This window comes from Lagenorhynchus albirostris, chromosome 21 (genome assembly GCF_949774975.1).
Source record: "Lagenorhynchus albirostris chromosome 21, mLagAlb1.1, whole genome shotgun sequence".
Lineage (NCBI taxonomy): Eukaryota > Metazoa > Chordata > Mammalia > Artiodactyla > Delphinidae > Lagenorhynchus > Lagenorhynchus albirostris.
In genome coordinates, this window is record NC_083115.1 from 5,858,375 (window position 1) to 5,873,944 (window position 15,570).

The 15,570-nt window shown below is 49.4% G+C and overlaps 1 protein-coding gene across 1 annotated transcript; it reads left to right on the plus strand.

Annotated features, from left to right (window-relative positions):
- The first annotated feature begins 10,341 nt into the window (after nucleotides 1-10,341).
- On the plus strand, nucleotides 10,342-14,955 carry GOT1L1 (glutamic-oxaloacetic transaminase 1 like 1). Its single transcript, XM_060136578.1, has 9 exons — nucleotides 10,342-10,447; nucleotides 11,323-11,504; nucleotides 12,242-12,353; nucleotides 12,612-12,721; nucleotides 12,932-13,024; nucleotides 13,118-13,268; nucleotides 13,756-13,921; nucleotides 14,400-14,542; nucleotides 14,804-14,955. Exons 1-9 carry the CDS (start codon nucleotides 10,342-10,344, stop codon nucleotides 14,953-14,955), a joined length of 1,215 nt encoding a protein of 404 aa, XP_059992561.1.
- Nucleotides 14,956-15,570: the final 615 nt, after the last annotated feature.

Below are 15,570 nucleotides of genomic sequence, written 5' to 3' on the forward strand. Positions count from 1 at the left end.
GTCACGGGGCTATCATTCCACACCAGCTTCATCCCTCAACCCTTACAGAGTTGAGCAGCTTCTCCCTGTCGTCCTGGGGCCACAGGTGAAGGCCATGGAAAGAGTTTCCTTTATGGTTCCATCCTAAAAGCCAGAGATCCAGGCTCCCTCTCAGACCCTCTTGGCGGAGGGAGTATGTCTTTGTGTGTCTGTCCTGGGAAACAATGGGAGCCGGCAATGGGGGTACAGATCTGCTAATGCCCGCCCCAGCCCCCTGCCAAACGCCCTGCGGACAGTCTGCCTTAGGCCAATGAGTGAGCAGTTGAAGATGATGCTCAACTGTCTGATGAGCAGAAACTCCATAGGGCCGTCGACTCTTTCATAGCTCATCCTGTTATGGGATTGAGGAAAATCAGAATGCATTCCTCAGTTTCCTCATCTATAAAATAAACGGAGAATAACCCTTTCTCTCCTCTCTTGCCTTTAGAAGGGGAATGACGGTGACTGGGACGGCTGGCTCTCACCGACCTCTGGGGAGCCCTAGGCAGAGCTTTGCAGCTTCAGCGTTTATGCAGAGCTTTTGTGCTCCATCCAAGGCATAAGCGGTGCGAGGCGCCCCCTGACGGCAGTTTAAGGTACAACAGGTGTGGACAGAGTTTGCCAGTTGCCCTGACTTGCAAAAACTTGAAGAGACCCTAGGAATGGTTTAGCCCAATCCTTTGATAAAATGGATGAAGAAACTGACTTCTAGAGAGGTGAATTGTGAGTAGCCAAGATTAGTGTAGTCAATGAAAGGCAACACTGCACGGAATTTGGAGCTGGAAAAAACAAATAAAAAAGGAAGGAAGGGAATGACCCATCAATAAATATGCCAGCACTCTAAGAGGTGCTCTCCAAATGTTATGTTGTAGTGACAACAAAGAAAAAATACAGCTGCATAGAAATCAAAGAGCTTGCTGTGCTGATTCTAAACCAGTCTACCGGGCTCCCAAGTTCACTTTCTTTTCCCTGCACTCACTGCTCACCATCGGTCACACAGAGCAAGTGATTTAACATCTCTGTTTGCCTGTGAATCAAACGCAGATTATATTACTGCTCTCTCAGTTCCTGCACACTGGTTTTGAAGCTCAGATGAGAGGCTGTATGTGAAAAGATTTGGAAACTAAAAGGGCTCCTCCAGTGTAAGGGGTGTCATGGAGTATGGAGCTCGGACTAGTCCCAGGTCTCTTGGCTTTGGTCTTTGTTTGGTCCTGCTTCTGTTGACAGCCTGGATCTTGGACCCACTTGCCTTTGGTCACTGTGGGCATGTCCTGCCTGGTCTTTCTTCCACAGGTTCATCCCTACCTCAGACTGATTCCACTGGTGTCACCTCCATGTCACTGTACACCTCCCCCTCCAGCTCTCTTTTCACGTTCAGACCCTGATCTGGCCTGTGCCTGACCTTTTGGTCATGGTTTGGCTCACCCTACCATCGGGGTGCAGCATTTATAATGAGGTCATTTTAAGGATGGACAGAAGGTTTAAGAGAGAGGGCTCTTTTAGATGTCTGTGCTTTATGGTACATTTGTGAGAATGTACCCTAAGGAACTGGAAGAGGGAGATGGTATATTAGTTTGCTAAACCTTCCATAACAAATCACCACAAACAGAAAATTATTCAGTTCTAGAGGCTAGAAGTCCAAAATCAAGGTGTTGGCAGGATCATGTTCCCTCTGAAGGCTCTGGGGGAAGAATCCCCTTTTGCCTCTTGTAGCCTCTGGTGGCTGCCAGCAAGCCTGGGTGTTGCCTGACTCATAGCTGCCTCACTGCAACTTCTGCCTCCGTCTTTGTCTGGCTTTCTCCCCCATGTGTCTGTGTCGAAATTTCCCTCCTCTTATAAGGACACCAGCCATTGGATCAGGGCCCAGCATAATTCCGTAAGACTTCATTTTAACTTGATTATACATGCAAAGACCCTATTTCCAAATAAGGTCACGTTCTGGGGTACCAGAGTTTAAGATTCAACATCTCTTTTAGGGGGACACAATTCTACCCACAGCTGAGGGTGTGATGGGGAAGCAGGAACACTCTTAACTCTCCATGCTCATCTTATTACTGCTGTCTCAAACCCACATTTCCCAGGCCCTGTTTCATCCTATAATCAGTCAGAAGGGTAGTGGGCATGCTGTGCACTCCTGGATTTCCAGTTATGAGCCTTTTCTCCCATCTCCCTGGGCCCCAGATTTGAGAGGCGATTCGTCAAGTCAGACTTTGCGTTTGTTGTCTCCTGTGGGCAGAATTTGCTGTCCATTCTCCATTCTTCCCTTCTTCCTTGAGTAACAGAACCCTTAAGTTTGATTGGGGCACGTGGCCTCCCTAAAAACACATTGCGGCCTCACCTGCAGCTAGGTGTGACTAAGTGACTTAAGTCCTAGCTGACTGAAGTGTGCAGCTTCCACGTCTGAAAGGGAAAGGGTGTATCCCCCACGTCTGCTTGTCCACTTCCAGCCGGCTGGGATGCAGATGTGATGGTAAGAACTGAAGCAGCCACATTGGGTCATGAGATGGCAACCACGTGTTGCCAATGGCAGAAGAACCAGACATGGGGAGCCTGGGTGTCCAACGGTGTGAAGTCATCTTTTTAGCCCTGAACTGCTTATGTTTAAAACTCTTAAATGAAAGAGAAATAAATGTCTATCCTGTTAAGCTACCGTTGTTTTCGCTTTTTTTTTTTTTAATAGCTGCTGAATCAAACACATTCATCAGTGAAGGGAGGCAACAAAAGGATAACAATGAACGGACATCTCCTACATTCTGTAATGAACGTGGCTTGGCTTACAAGGCTGCCTTGCTTTGGTTCCCCTAGGGCATCTCTGGGAACTGGCATTTCTGTAGAGTCTGAGTTCGCGTCGTACCTGTGGCCACCAAGCCCATCTCCTGGACATTAACTCACATGGGGACAGTGAGCGTGCTCGTTTCCCAAGACCGCCGCAACAAGTGACCACAGCCTTGGAGTCTTAAAACAACAGAAATTCATTCTCTCGCAGTTCTGGAGGCCAGGACTCTGAAATCAAGGTGTTGACAGGGCTGGTTCCTTCCGGAGGCCCTGAAGGAGAGTCCATTCCAGGCCCCGTTCCCAGCCTCTGATGGCTGTGGCAATTTTGGCTTTCATTGACTTACAGACACATAGCTTTGACGTCTACCTCTGTCTTCACTTTCCCCCGGTATCCCTGTGTGTCCTCTCCTTTCCTGTCTCATAGAAAGGCACAGCTGTGTCTTTGTAAGGGACAGATCGGATTTGGATTTGGGGCCTATTCTAATCCAGGATGATCTCGTCTCAAGATCTTTGCCTTAATTATATCAGCAAAGACCCTTCTTCCAAATCGGGTCACGTTCTGAGGTTCTGGTTGACATACCTTTTGGTAGGCGGCACTGTTCAACCCATTACAGTGAGAGATCCATGTGAACTCTTTAACGAATAGTTCTGATCTCATGAAATTTTCATCCACTCCAGTCACCCCTCACAGAAGGGCTGTTTTCTCCAGAAGCTCTTGGACTCTGTGGCAGGCAGAATTCTGAGATGACCTCCAAGGACCCATGTCCTTATATAATCCCCTCCCCTTGAACATGGGTGGGGCCTGTAATTTGCTTCTAACAAATAGAAAATGCCGAAAGTGATGGGATGTTACTCTTGTGATTATGTCATGTTATGTAGCAGAGGGGAAGGGATTTTGAAGATGTAATTAAGGTCCCTAATCCATTGACTTAGGTTAACAGAAAGGGAGATTATCCTCAGGTGGGCCTGACTTAATCAGGTGAGTCCTTTAAAAGGTCAGAGGGCAGAGAAGAGAGATGCACCTACTAGCCTTGAGGAAGCCAGCCACGGTGAGCTCTATAGCTGCAAGGAAATGGGTTCCGTGTGAACCTGAAAGAGGACCCTGAGCTCCAGGTGAGACTGCAGCCCTGGCCAACACAGTCATTGCAGCCTGGTGAGACCCTGAGCAGAAGACCCAGGCTCCTGACCCATGGAAAGTGAAATAATAAATGTGTGTTGTTCTGAGCTGCTTTGTGGTAATCTGTGGCCCAATAATAGAAAAACAAATATAAACTTACTTCCCAATTCTGTCCCAGGCTGCTCTTTCTAACAGTCCTTCTCTGGTCCTGTTTTTAAAGATTTCCTATCAGAAACCGAAATACAATGGGACCCCAAGCTCAGGAAGTTCCCATGATCTGCCATGGCCTGCTTTTCTCCAAAGGACTCTGGGAAACTCTTGCTTGTCTGGTCCAGAAAGAGCATCTCTCAGCCTCCATCCTTCACTCCTGAGGGAATGACCAGTCATTCTATGATTCCTTCTCCCCAGCCTTTTGAGAAAATTAGGAGCTAAAGAACCCATTGCACTACATTTTTCATTTCTGAGTTGCTAGTGAGGAACCACACTTTATAACACACAGTAAACACAGTTCCCAAAGCCTCTTCAGCAAGAAACAAGATGAAGTCTTATTGCTTCTGCTGTTGGTATTCCCAGAAGGAAGAGTGGATGGGTCAGTTCTTCCCAGAGAAGAGAGTGCTGGGCACGGGAGAGCTTTGCATCAGCTCAGGGCCACCCACGGCTTGTCTGTTTTCTCTCCCCGTCACTGGATCATGTGACTGAGCCCTTCCTCTGCAGGCTCCCCTTGGGCCCAAGTCTGAATCTAACTGACGTCGGAACACTCTCCCAGGGCCACAGGCAGCTGCTTTCCCAATGAAGAAATACTTACCATTTGGGGGGAAGGAGAAACATATGAGGCTGGTGGCAAACATCACCGCTACGTGAAGACGCAGAGGGGAGAACACATTTTAAGAGCAAACTAGTCCTTTCTCCGTAACCCTAACTCTTATGCCCATCCCCTTGGTAGTCTTGCTGGCTAGCTCGTTTGACCCGTTCTGGTACTGCACTTCTGACCCCGGAGAATGAAACAGTTTTGAAAACTTTGCCTTGCTTTCCTTTAACATTTCTTGCAAGTTGTTGTAAGGAAAAAGATATTTCTTAAAAAAAAAAAAAAAGGTAGAAAAGTTGGACAAAAGTAAGTGAATATTATTAATGATACATAAGATATTGTTTAAATTAAGCAGATATTTTGCAGAACTGACATCTCCCTCCAGGCTTGCTGTGGTACCTGGTATTTTTATGGAGGACATCTGGTGAGTTTACCCGGTACCCACAGCATATCTCAGGCCTTCAACACTTAACAGAATTAACTCAGGTAGTCTTCACTGGGCCTTCTTGCCTAGCTCTGGCTTTCCTCCAGTTCATCTCCCACAAGCCCACAGATGGATTTTTCTAAAGTATAAATCTGTGTCATTCCTTTTCTCAAAATCATTCAGTGATTTTCTGAAGCATTTGGGGTAGGATTCAGACCCCTTAACACAAGGGCCTGGCATTAGATGGACAAGTGCCTACCCTCCTAACCTGATTTCATACCACTCCTCTCCCCCATACACTTTTATTCCAACCACACTTAATTTTTAGTTTTTGGCCACACTGCGCAGCCTATGGGATCTTCGTTTCCCAACCAGAGATTGAACCCGGGCCCTCGGCATTGAACGCGCAGAGTCCTACCACTGGACCACCAGGGAATTCCCCCAACGACATTTAAATTCACTAAAGAGCTAATTTTTCTTTGTACCTTCACACAGACTGTACCCTCTGTCGCCCATCCAAACACAGATTGTACCCTCCACTCATCCACTCACCCATCCCTTCCAGCAATAAGTAATAATTTTAAAGTGAACAGATTCTAAATATGTTACAAAGTAAAACTGACAGGGTTTGCTGATGGCTTGGAGGTAGGGTGTAAGAGAAAGAGAGAGAAGTCCGGGATGAGACTCAGAGTTTTGGGCTGAGAACCTGGCAGAAGGGACTTGCCACTTACTAAAATGGGGAGAAATGATGGGAGGATATGAAACTATGAGTTAGTTTTTAGATACAGTAAATTTGAAACGTCTGTGAATGATTTATTGGAATACTATGTAGGCATTTGGATTTCCAAGTCGGAAGTTAGGAAAGAAACTGGAGTCGGATATATAAGTGTATGGTCAGGCCACCCAAGATGGCTGTTCTCTTGCTCTCTGTACATCCCCTGCTGGGCCAGTCCCTGCTTCACCTACAACCTACTCACCTGACTGACCTTCCCTCTTAATCATAGAGCCTAATCAGTAAATGCCTATGTACTTACCCTGGCCCTAGCTAGTGATTGTTCTAATCTTTAGATCAGAACTATTTCAACTATGATAGTTTACCAAAGGAGCCATGAGGGGTGCACCCTTTTGCTGGTTTCCCTGTTAACTGATGAGCCATCCTGACGTCAAGTCCCCTATAACTAGTAATCTCTCTATTACCCCGGGAGCGAAGACTACTGCCTTGTCCTGCCTTCTGTCTGCCACACACAGCGGGGTGTCGCTCCAAGACCTCGCTTCGGACATGTAAGGTCCCTCTCATCCATTACACCATTGATGTCTCTGTTGCTGACTCTGGGCTCTTGAGACTGGACAAGTCCATGGCTTGCAGGCCTGTGGGCGCAGCTCAACAGTAAGTCTGACAGATTGATTCCAGCAGTGAAAAGCTGGAAGAAGGCCTCAGTCCTTGTCTTCTTTGAAGAAAGAATTCAGCAAAGAGACCAAGATTGTGAAAAAGATAAAAGATACAAGTGTTTATTAGAAGCAAAGTATGTGGGACTTCCCCGCTGGTGCAGTGGCTAAGAATCTGCCTGCCAATGCAGAGAACATGGGTTCAAGCCCTGGTCCAGGAAGATCCCACATGCCGCGGAGCAACTAAGCCCGTGCACCACAACTACTGAGCCTGTGCTCTAGAGCCCACGAGCCACAACTACTGAGCCCGTGTGTCACAACTCTGAAGCCCGGGCCCCTAGAGCGTGGGCTGGTGTTCTAGGGAACACCCCAGGCATGGTCAGAACTTGGGGCCACAAACACTCCATCCCCAGTTATTGGCTGATCAGCTTCCAGGCAGAGCCTCAGGCACAAGCCAACCGCCCCCTCCGTTACTCCCCACATGCTGTCACTCTCCGTAGCCTAGGGTAGACCAGAAAGGAACCTTCCCTCTGCTGCTGAGACGGCAATGGGGACCGTGGATGTTTAACACGTTTGGAAGCACAAAGCCAACACACATAAAAATAGCCATTAAAGATGGTGGTTCCTGGGGACTTCCCTGGTGGTCCAGTGGTTAAGAATCCACCTTCCAGCGCAGGGGACGTGAGTTAGATCCCTGGCCGGGGAACTAAGATCCCACACGCTGTGGGGCAACTAAGCCCGCGCTGCAACTAGAAGAGCCCATGTGGCCAAAATTAAAAAAAAAAAAAAAAGATGGTGGTTCTTAAGCCTTGGGAATGGATGATTCAGTGAACACTCTCTGACTGCCTTTCCAGCATCCCTTCTCCGCTCTCCCATTTCTGAGAACACCTGGCATCTCTTTTGGGAATGCTTCTGTCCATGCTTAGCTGTGCAGTTTGGGAGGGATAAACACCCCGCCTCAGCTCTAGGTGACTGGTTTACACGCACCAGAGTATCCCATCCTCGGTCAGGGATGGGCCAGTGACCGACTGCAGCCAGAGAAAGGAGGCCGGGGGCTTCGAGGAGGGAAGCTTCCTCGTTCTTGCAAGGAGCCAAGAGAAGAGACGCTTTCTCTTCTTCTGGATAGTGAGGATGTAACGTCTGGAAAGGCTGCAGCCATTGTTTGAAAACATAAACACTTTTTTTTTTTTTTTTTTTTTTTTTGCGGTACGCGGGCCTCTCACTGTTGTGGCCCCTCCCGTTGCGAAGCACAGGCTCCGGACGCGCAGGCTCAGCGGCCATGGCTCACGGGCCCAGCCGCTCCGCGGCATGTGGGATCTTCCCGGACCGGGGCACGAACCCGTGTCCCCTGCATCGGCAGGCGGACTCTCAGTCACTGCGCCACCAGGGAAGCCCATAAACACTTTTTAAATGAGAAATCATATGCAGGTGGTCTAACATTTCCAAGGGGCAACGTGGTGTCCAGTGGAAAGCAAGTCAGGGTTATTCTCTGTCCTTGTCCACCAGCCAGCCTGTTCCAGTTTGCAGAGGTGATCACAGTTACCTGCTTCTCATGCACCCTTCCAGAGATTTTCTAGGCATATACATGCAAATGCATCTTTTATTGATATATCCCCCCAAATATTCCCCACTTTGCTATCTATTTGTACCTCCTTTGTTCTTAATGATGTATCTTGAATATTTTTATACATTTGTACACGTAGGGCTGCCTTTAACACCTGCATGGGATTCCATTATATGGATACCCCATTATTAATGTAAACATTCCTTCAGGAATTGGCATTTAGTTTATTTGCAAACAGAGCTGCAATGTAAATTCCTCAGATGCGTTTCCTCTGCACATGTGCTACACTGGCATTTGCTCCCGTGCCCAGAGTCAGCCCGAGAACAGAGCAGAAACATCCGGAAGAGCAGAGCCAAGGGAACCACAGAAAAGGGAGCTGGAGCCCTGACGACTCATTACGCTCTGGCTTGAACGGTGAGTGAGGTCAGATGTACCCTGGGCTGCCCCCTTATAGAGCCAAGAAATTCCTTCTCTTTCTCAAGGTAGTTTAGGTTGGGTTTTTTATTACCTGCTGCATGAAAAGTTCTCATTGGCACAGATGTTAAAATTGTCACAACTGAAATGTGTAGTGAAAACAAGAATGATGAATAATGACACGGCAATTTTGATCTCCATAATCTTTTTTTTTTTCTGGCTGCGTTGGGTCTTCGTTGCTGCACACGGGCTTTCTGTAGTTGCGGCGAGCAGGGGCTACTCTTCCTCGTGGTGTGCGGGCTTCTCTTGTTGCGGAGCACAGGCTCTAGGTGTGCAGGTTTCAGTAGTTGTGGCACAAAGGCTCAGTAGTTGTGGCTCGTGGAGTCTAGAACACAGGCTCAGTAGTTGTGGCGCACGGGCTTAGTTACTCCACAGCATGTGGGATCTTCCCAGACCAGGAATCGAACCAGTGTTTCCTGCATTGGTAGGCGGATTCTTAACCACTGCGCCACCAGGGAAGTCCCAATAACCATCATCTTAAAGTATAAACATCTTAGAGAAGAAACCAGAGGGGTGTACACCAAAATGTTAACTGTGGTTGTGGATTGACTGTAGGACATCGGTGCTCTTTGTTATTGTTTTTTGAAGTTTTAAAGTTTTCTACAATAATAAGGATAACTTCCACTATCATTGTCTCAAGGCAGGTTCCCTGGAAGCACAGGCTGAGACAGAGGTTTGGGGCATGTGATTTTCAGAGGGAGTGCCCTGTAGGAGGAACCTGTAAGGAAGTGGGGGAAGCACGATTGTGAAGGGGAGGGGGCCATGCAAGGATGGGGCCTTGGCCTGATTGGGGGATGGGCCCTAAAGTGCAAATTGAGCCACGTGCATCCCCCAAGGCAAGAGGGCTGGCTTTTTGTATGCCAGGATCAGGCAGTCCTGGGGGTATAAGTGTGATGCTGATGGGGGTGTAACCTGCCAGGTGGTTTCCTGTTGCCAAGGACAATCTGGAAGGTAGATCTGAAAGATAAGCCTTATCCACCAACAGGGCTGGAAAATGTATCTGAGTGAGACACCAACAGTGTCTGCAAGGATCACAAAGTCATTTGGAAAAAAAAAGAAAGCAAAATGCAAGAGTGACCCTGCAGAGGCCAACGCTTTCTGCCTTTGATCTCTGCCTTCTACACTTGATGCTCGGCCACCACTGAAACAGTTTGCAAATGTAGAAGTCTTGTCTGTAAATAACAGAGAAACAGGATTGGCTTAGAGAGTTGCAAGTTATACTGTTCTAAACATAGGACTCTTTATGAAAATAACTGTAGAAGAAAACAGTGATTTCTTTTTATTTAAAAAAAAAATCTGGAGCCCTGAGCAAAATGAAAGTAGAAGCTTTTAAAATGTATCCCTCGACTCACGTTACTGCTGGGTCAGAGATTTTCCCACCTGCAGGAGGAGCCCTCGCCGGGCTCATGGCTGCCTGCGTTGCCCCATCTTCTAAGGGGCTGACTTGTTATTTTGGATTAGGTGACGAGAGGAGCCAGTGAGTTAGGGAGAGGTGCCTGGGAGTTCCAAGTCCTCCCTACACCCTCCCCGGGCCCCCTCTCTCAGAGGGTTCTCCCCAGTTGTCTTGCAGTATTCCCGTAGCCCTGGAGGACGGCCACCGCGGAGACAGTGAGTGGTGGGGTTCTGTTGCTCTGGTGACCAGTTGACCGGAGCCTCTGCGTTGGAGTTGCCAAGGTTCTGGGAAGAGGCTGGTCTGTCGGGTCCAGACTTGGAGGAACGCTGCAGAGCAGAAGCCTTCGGGAGCGGAAGCATAGTCTTGGCTCTACTTTCCCTCAACAATGTCTGTGTTCACGGATGTGCCCCTAGCCCAGAAGCTAGAAGGCAGCTTGCTGAAGACCTACAAACAAGATGACCACCCTAACAAGGTGTTCCTGGCCTATAAAGGTAGGTGTCTCGTAGTTTTGGAGTGTGAGACCTAGTCTACCATCATTGCCTCTAGGAGGGCCGTATCGGGAGAGAGCCCAAGCCTCCCCAGACAGACAGCTCTGCTCCTGTTAACAGAATTGCCCAGTGGGTAAATAAAAGAGCAGGAAACCTCCTGGGCCATTCTGTGCCCTCTGCCCTTCTCTGCGGGTTTCCCGGGATTTGATGAGAGCTGTATCCTCTCCCCCAGCTCTACGCTTGGGGCCTGCGTGGACACTGTACTTCCTTCAGCCTCTTCATTCCACCCCCTCCCTCCTCCGCTCCTGTACTGAGAATGGCTCCTAAAATGGACTGTTCAGTGATGCAGCCAGCCCTTGTTATGCTGAAAGTCAGTGTCACCTTTGTTCAGTCTCATGTACCTACAGCTCTCACGTTGTCTATCATTTTTGCCCTTTAAATGGCATAGGTTTCTGTTGCCTTTTTTAAAAAGATGAAAATTAGATACATTCACTAACAACACATTGTTTTGATAAAAGGGGAAAAAGAAAAGGAAAGTTGTCTTTTCCTAGATGACTTCCCAAAGCCCCAAGAGAGGCAGGACAGATCTGTGGGCTTTCTGAAGAGCCCAAACTCGCAGATGCTGAGGTGGGCATTAAGAGCTCCCTCTTCGGGCTTCCCTGGTGGCGCAGTGGTTGAGAGTCCGCCTGCCGATGCAGGGGACAGGGGTTCGTGCCCCGGTCCGGGAAGATCCCACATGCCACGGAGCGGCTGGGCCCGTGAGCCATGGTCGCTGAGCCTGCGCGTCCAGAGCCTGTGCTCCGCAACAGGAGAGGCCACAACAGTGAGAGGCCCGCGTACCGCAAAAAAAAGAGCCCCCTCTTCCCTTACCCTCACAGTCTGCATGACCAGCCAAGGCCAACCCTGGGTGTCCTCTGTCGTGCGCAAGACCCGAATGCAGATCGCCCAGGATCCCTCCCTGACCTATGAGTACACGCCAGTGATGGGCATGAAATCATTCATCCAGGCCTCCTTGAACCTCCTCTTTGGAAAGGACAGCCAAGTCATTATGGAGAACAGGGTAAGAAGCAGGGCCCTTTCCTTACTCACCGAGACACAAGGAGTGGAGATCGGGGATAGGGGATGTACAATCATAAACCTGAAAGAGACTTTGGACGGGCCCCTTGAGGCTCAAAGAGTCCCCCAGCTTGGTCACTGGAGGGCAGAGCCAGGACCCCAAACCAGGGCTCTCGCACCAGCCCACGTGATTATGTGCAAGCTCTTTTAAGAAGGGGATGATCTGAATCTGAAGTGGGGCTGGTATCACCATCACTCTTTTTAAATTTTTTTTTAATGGTTGAAAATCAAAGAGGGGTAATATTTTGGGACACATGAAAATTATATGAAATTCAAATTCCAGTGTCCAGAAAATGTTATTGGAGCATGGCCACGATCATTTGCTTGCCTTGTCCAGAGCTGTCTTCTGCTATAAAGGCAGACTTGAGTAGTTATACAGCCTGAAAGCCTAAAACATTGACTACTTGGCCCTTTGTAGAAAAAGGCTGCCCGTGCCTGGTATGGATGTGAGCACCACGGGGGTGGAGGGTGTTCTTTTTGTTCCCTTATGCATCCCAAGTGCCTACTACAGTGTCTGGCACATAGTAGGTGCTCAGTAAATCTGGTTGAATGAGTCAATGGAGGCGTATGTGTTGGAGCATGTTGCTTTGACCTCCATGAGGAAGCGACCCTCCTTCCCCAGCTTTTTCTGGGAAACATCAGTGCCTGCAGGTGCTACTCCTGCTTCTGGTTTGCTGGCAGGCAGGGGGCGTGCACACTGTAGGTGACAGTGGTGCTTTCCAGCTGGGGGCCCAGTTCCTCAAAACTTGGCATCGGGATTCTCAAGTAGTTTACATCATTTCTTCTCACAAAGGTGAGTGTTAGGCAAGTGGGGGCAACAGCAGACCCCCGTCCTGTGTTCCTGATTCCTACCCCATTTGCAATCTCCACTGTTGTCCTCCGCACCCTCTGTCATGAGAAACATGGTGGACGAGCCAAGGTATGCTTGTCCCTCTCCTGTTACTGTCCTGCCTTCGGCCACTGACCCTCCCCCTCAGGCTCACTCTCTGGTGTGGCTGCTTCCATCTTTCCACCTGCCGGGTACCAGCTGGTGGGGGATGTCTCCCCACAGAACCGCATGGACTCGTCTTCCAGGACATGGGCTTCACAGTTTATGAACACATCTTCTGGGACTCCACACGGCTGTGCTTGGACCCCAGCATGCTCCTCGATGTGGTGGAGGTAGATGTGCTCGCTCAGAAGCACCCCCCGAGACTTGATTCACAGTTTCCCTTTCCTTTCCCGCCCCCTTCGATCATCAAGGCCTTTTCTAGGCTTGGATTCGTAGCCCTTCAGTAGGACCAACATGGAGGACCACGTCTCCTCCCAATGTCGCGTTGCCATGACCTACGTGGTCAAGGAAGCGCCTGACGAGACAGTCTCTACCTGCAGCAGGCCCCGCATGGCTGTATCTTCGTGATTGGGAACATCGGCAGCTGCAAGCTGACACAGGGTCAGTGGACACAGTTGATGGTCCTCATGAAGGTGAGCCCACCCTCCCGCCTGACTCCCCTCCCTCTCACCACCTGCTGCGCCTCCATCAGTCCCTTCCTTTTCTCATTCTCCTTTCTCCTACAGAGCAAGCAGATCTTTCCATTTTTTGACATTCCCTATCAAGGTTTAACGACAGGTGACCTGGAAGAAGATGCTAGATTCTTACAATACTTTGTGTCTCAAGGCTTTGAGTTCTTCTGCAGCCAGTCTCTGTCCAAGAATTTTGGTATTTATGGTATGACGTGGGCAGGAGGAGAAGGGAAGGCCTGGTGGTGCCCCACCCTGGGCACGAGCGACGCGTTTGACATCTCCTACCCTCTGGAAAGAACCCAGGCCTCCAGAGAGGGCACCGGCGGCAGAAGGGAAGGGCACTGAGCTACCAGTCAGGTTCTGTGGTATGGTCTCAGCTCAGCTGCTAAAACTGACTCTAGCTGAGCCATCCCACGCCTCTCGGGCTTCTGTTTCCTCCACTATAAGATGAGGGGTGGGAGTTAGTGATCTTTCAACTCCCTTCCACCTTTAAGGCTCTTACCTGTGGCTACTTTTTCCTGCAAGAGGAGCCTGTGGCAGCTTCCCGGGGCATGGATGCTAACTTGGTGGGGCTGGGTGGCGAGCCCCGCTGTCCAGCCCTCTCTTCAGCAAGGCAAGGGGCAGAGACCGCGTGTACGGCCCGGGAATGGCAGAGGGGGCGCTGAGACAGGCTGTCTGTCCCAATGCTGCAGACGAAGGAGTGGGGATCCTCGTGGTGGTGGCACTCAGTAACGAGCTCCTGCTGTGCGTCCTCTCGCAGCTGACGGACTTCGCGCGGGCCCTGTGGCTAAACCCTCCTGCCACGGGTGCTCGCATTATCACCTCTGTCCTCTGTAACCCGGCTATGCAGGGAGAATGGTAAGGGGGAGGGGTGGGGCAGGACGGGTGGGCGGAGCCTCTGGATACCCACAGACTTGCTGACTCACAGGATGCAGTGGCTGCCTCTCTTCCTGCCCACATTGCCTCTTTACTCTTTACTGAGGAGCCCCTGTGTACCAATGGCAGCGGCTATGCTGAGGGTTGCCCAGCCTGCGGCAGTGGGTAATAGGATGCGCTTTTTGGACCCAGGTCAAATTATTATTGAATTATTTGAACATTCCCAGATTGCAGGAGGAGATGAGGAAGGACCAAGGGCCTGCTACTCTGGCAGTCTGCCTGAGAGTCTGCTTCCCTTGCTTACATTAATATGGGCTGAAACCCCCTCCCATTTATAACCATCCCAGGTGGAGGCCTGGCTCCACCACTTTTGAAGGGAGAAGAGGGGAAAGGCACTGAGGAGGCTGAGAGCACGGGGAGACCTTATGCTCTTAAATTCCTGATGTCTTTCCCTTGGCAGGAAACAGAGTCTGGAAGGGGTTGTAAAGAACGTCATGATGACCAAGGAAAAAGTGAAGGAGAAGCTCCGGCTCCTGGGAACCCCAGGCTCCTGGGATCACATCACGGAGCAGAAGGGGTCCCATGGCTATCTTGGACTCAACCGTAAGTGTCTAGGAAGGGACAGCTCCCCACTTTCTCACCTTGTATTTGGGCTTGTATTTGAGCATAAACTTCATGGACTAGGTGACCAGTCCCTAGCTTCACCCCAGATTTTGATCCTTTCCTGAGGAAGGAAGAGCTGCTTTCAAGATGCTTCTGGATCCCCAGAAAGGCTGACACTCCCTCTCCTCCATAATTCACCCTAGGCTAGAGGGGAGCTAGAGGTGGCCACCTCAGGATCTGAGACCCTATGGTCATCACCAGCCCAACAGGTGGACTACTTGGTCAAGAAAAAGCGTATCTATATCCCCAAGAATGGGCGGATCAACTTCACCTGTATCAATTCCTACAACATAGATTACATCACTGAGAGCATCAATGAGGCTGTCCTCTTCACAAAGGACTCAGAGAAATAGCTTCCAAAAGTAAATGACTCCTGATTGGAATAAAACCTTTGGTCTCTAAAAAAATCCTGTGCTGATTATTCATTGCTGCAATTCATTTCTCTGCAAAACACTCTCTGTCTCTCTCTCCATCCATTGATGAAGCATTGGTCTGGCCTCAGCAAAGAGACCCAGAGAAAAAGGGAATGTTTACGTTCATTGACCATCTCATCTTTGTTGAGCATCTATCATATTAAGGGCCTGATCTGGTGTCTTAGTGCATTTGGTCTGCTATAACAAAATATCATAGACTGGGTGTCTTATAAACAACAGAAATTCGTTAAGATTCTTAGAGTTCTGGAAGCTGGGAAGTCCAAGATTAAGTCACCAACAGAGTCAGTGCCTAGTGAAAGCCCACCTCCTGGTTCATAAACAGCACCTCTGCCTGTAACCTCACATGGTAGAAGGAGTGAGGGATCTCTGAGTCATCTTTCATAAGGGCACTAATCCCATCCATGAGGGCTCCACGTTCATGACCTGATGACATCCCAATACCATCACATTGGTGATTAGCTTCCAACATATGCATGTTGAGGAGACACAAACATTCAGACCATAACATCTGGGCATCAAAAGGTATGCAAAAAA

What these genes read in the sequence shown, in the direction of transcription:
- GOT1L1 (XM_060136578.1), top strand. Translation starts at nt 10,342, where the DNA reads ATGTCTGTGTTCACGGATGTGCCCCTAGCCCAGAAGCTAGAAGGCAGC. An exon ending in GGTGTTCCTGGCCTATAAAG is followed by an intron (nt 10,448 to 11,322) that starts GTAGGTGTCTCG and finishes TTACCCTCACAG; the next exon opens with TCTGCATGACCAGCCAAGGC. An exon ending in CCGGCTATGCAGGGAGAATG is followed by an intron (nt 13,922 to 14,399) that starts GTAAGGGGGAGG and finishes TTCCCTTGGCAG; the next exon opens with GAAACAGAGTCTGGAAGGGG.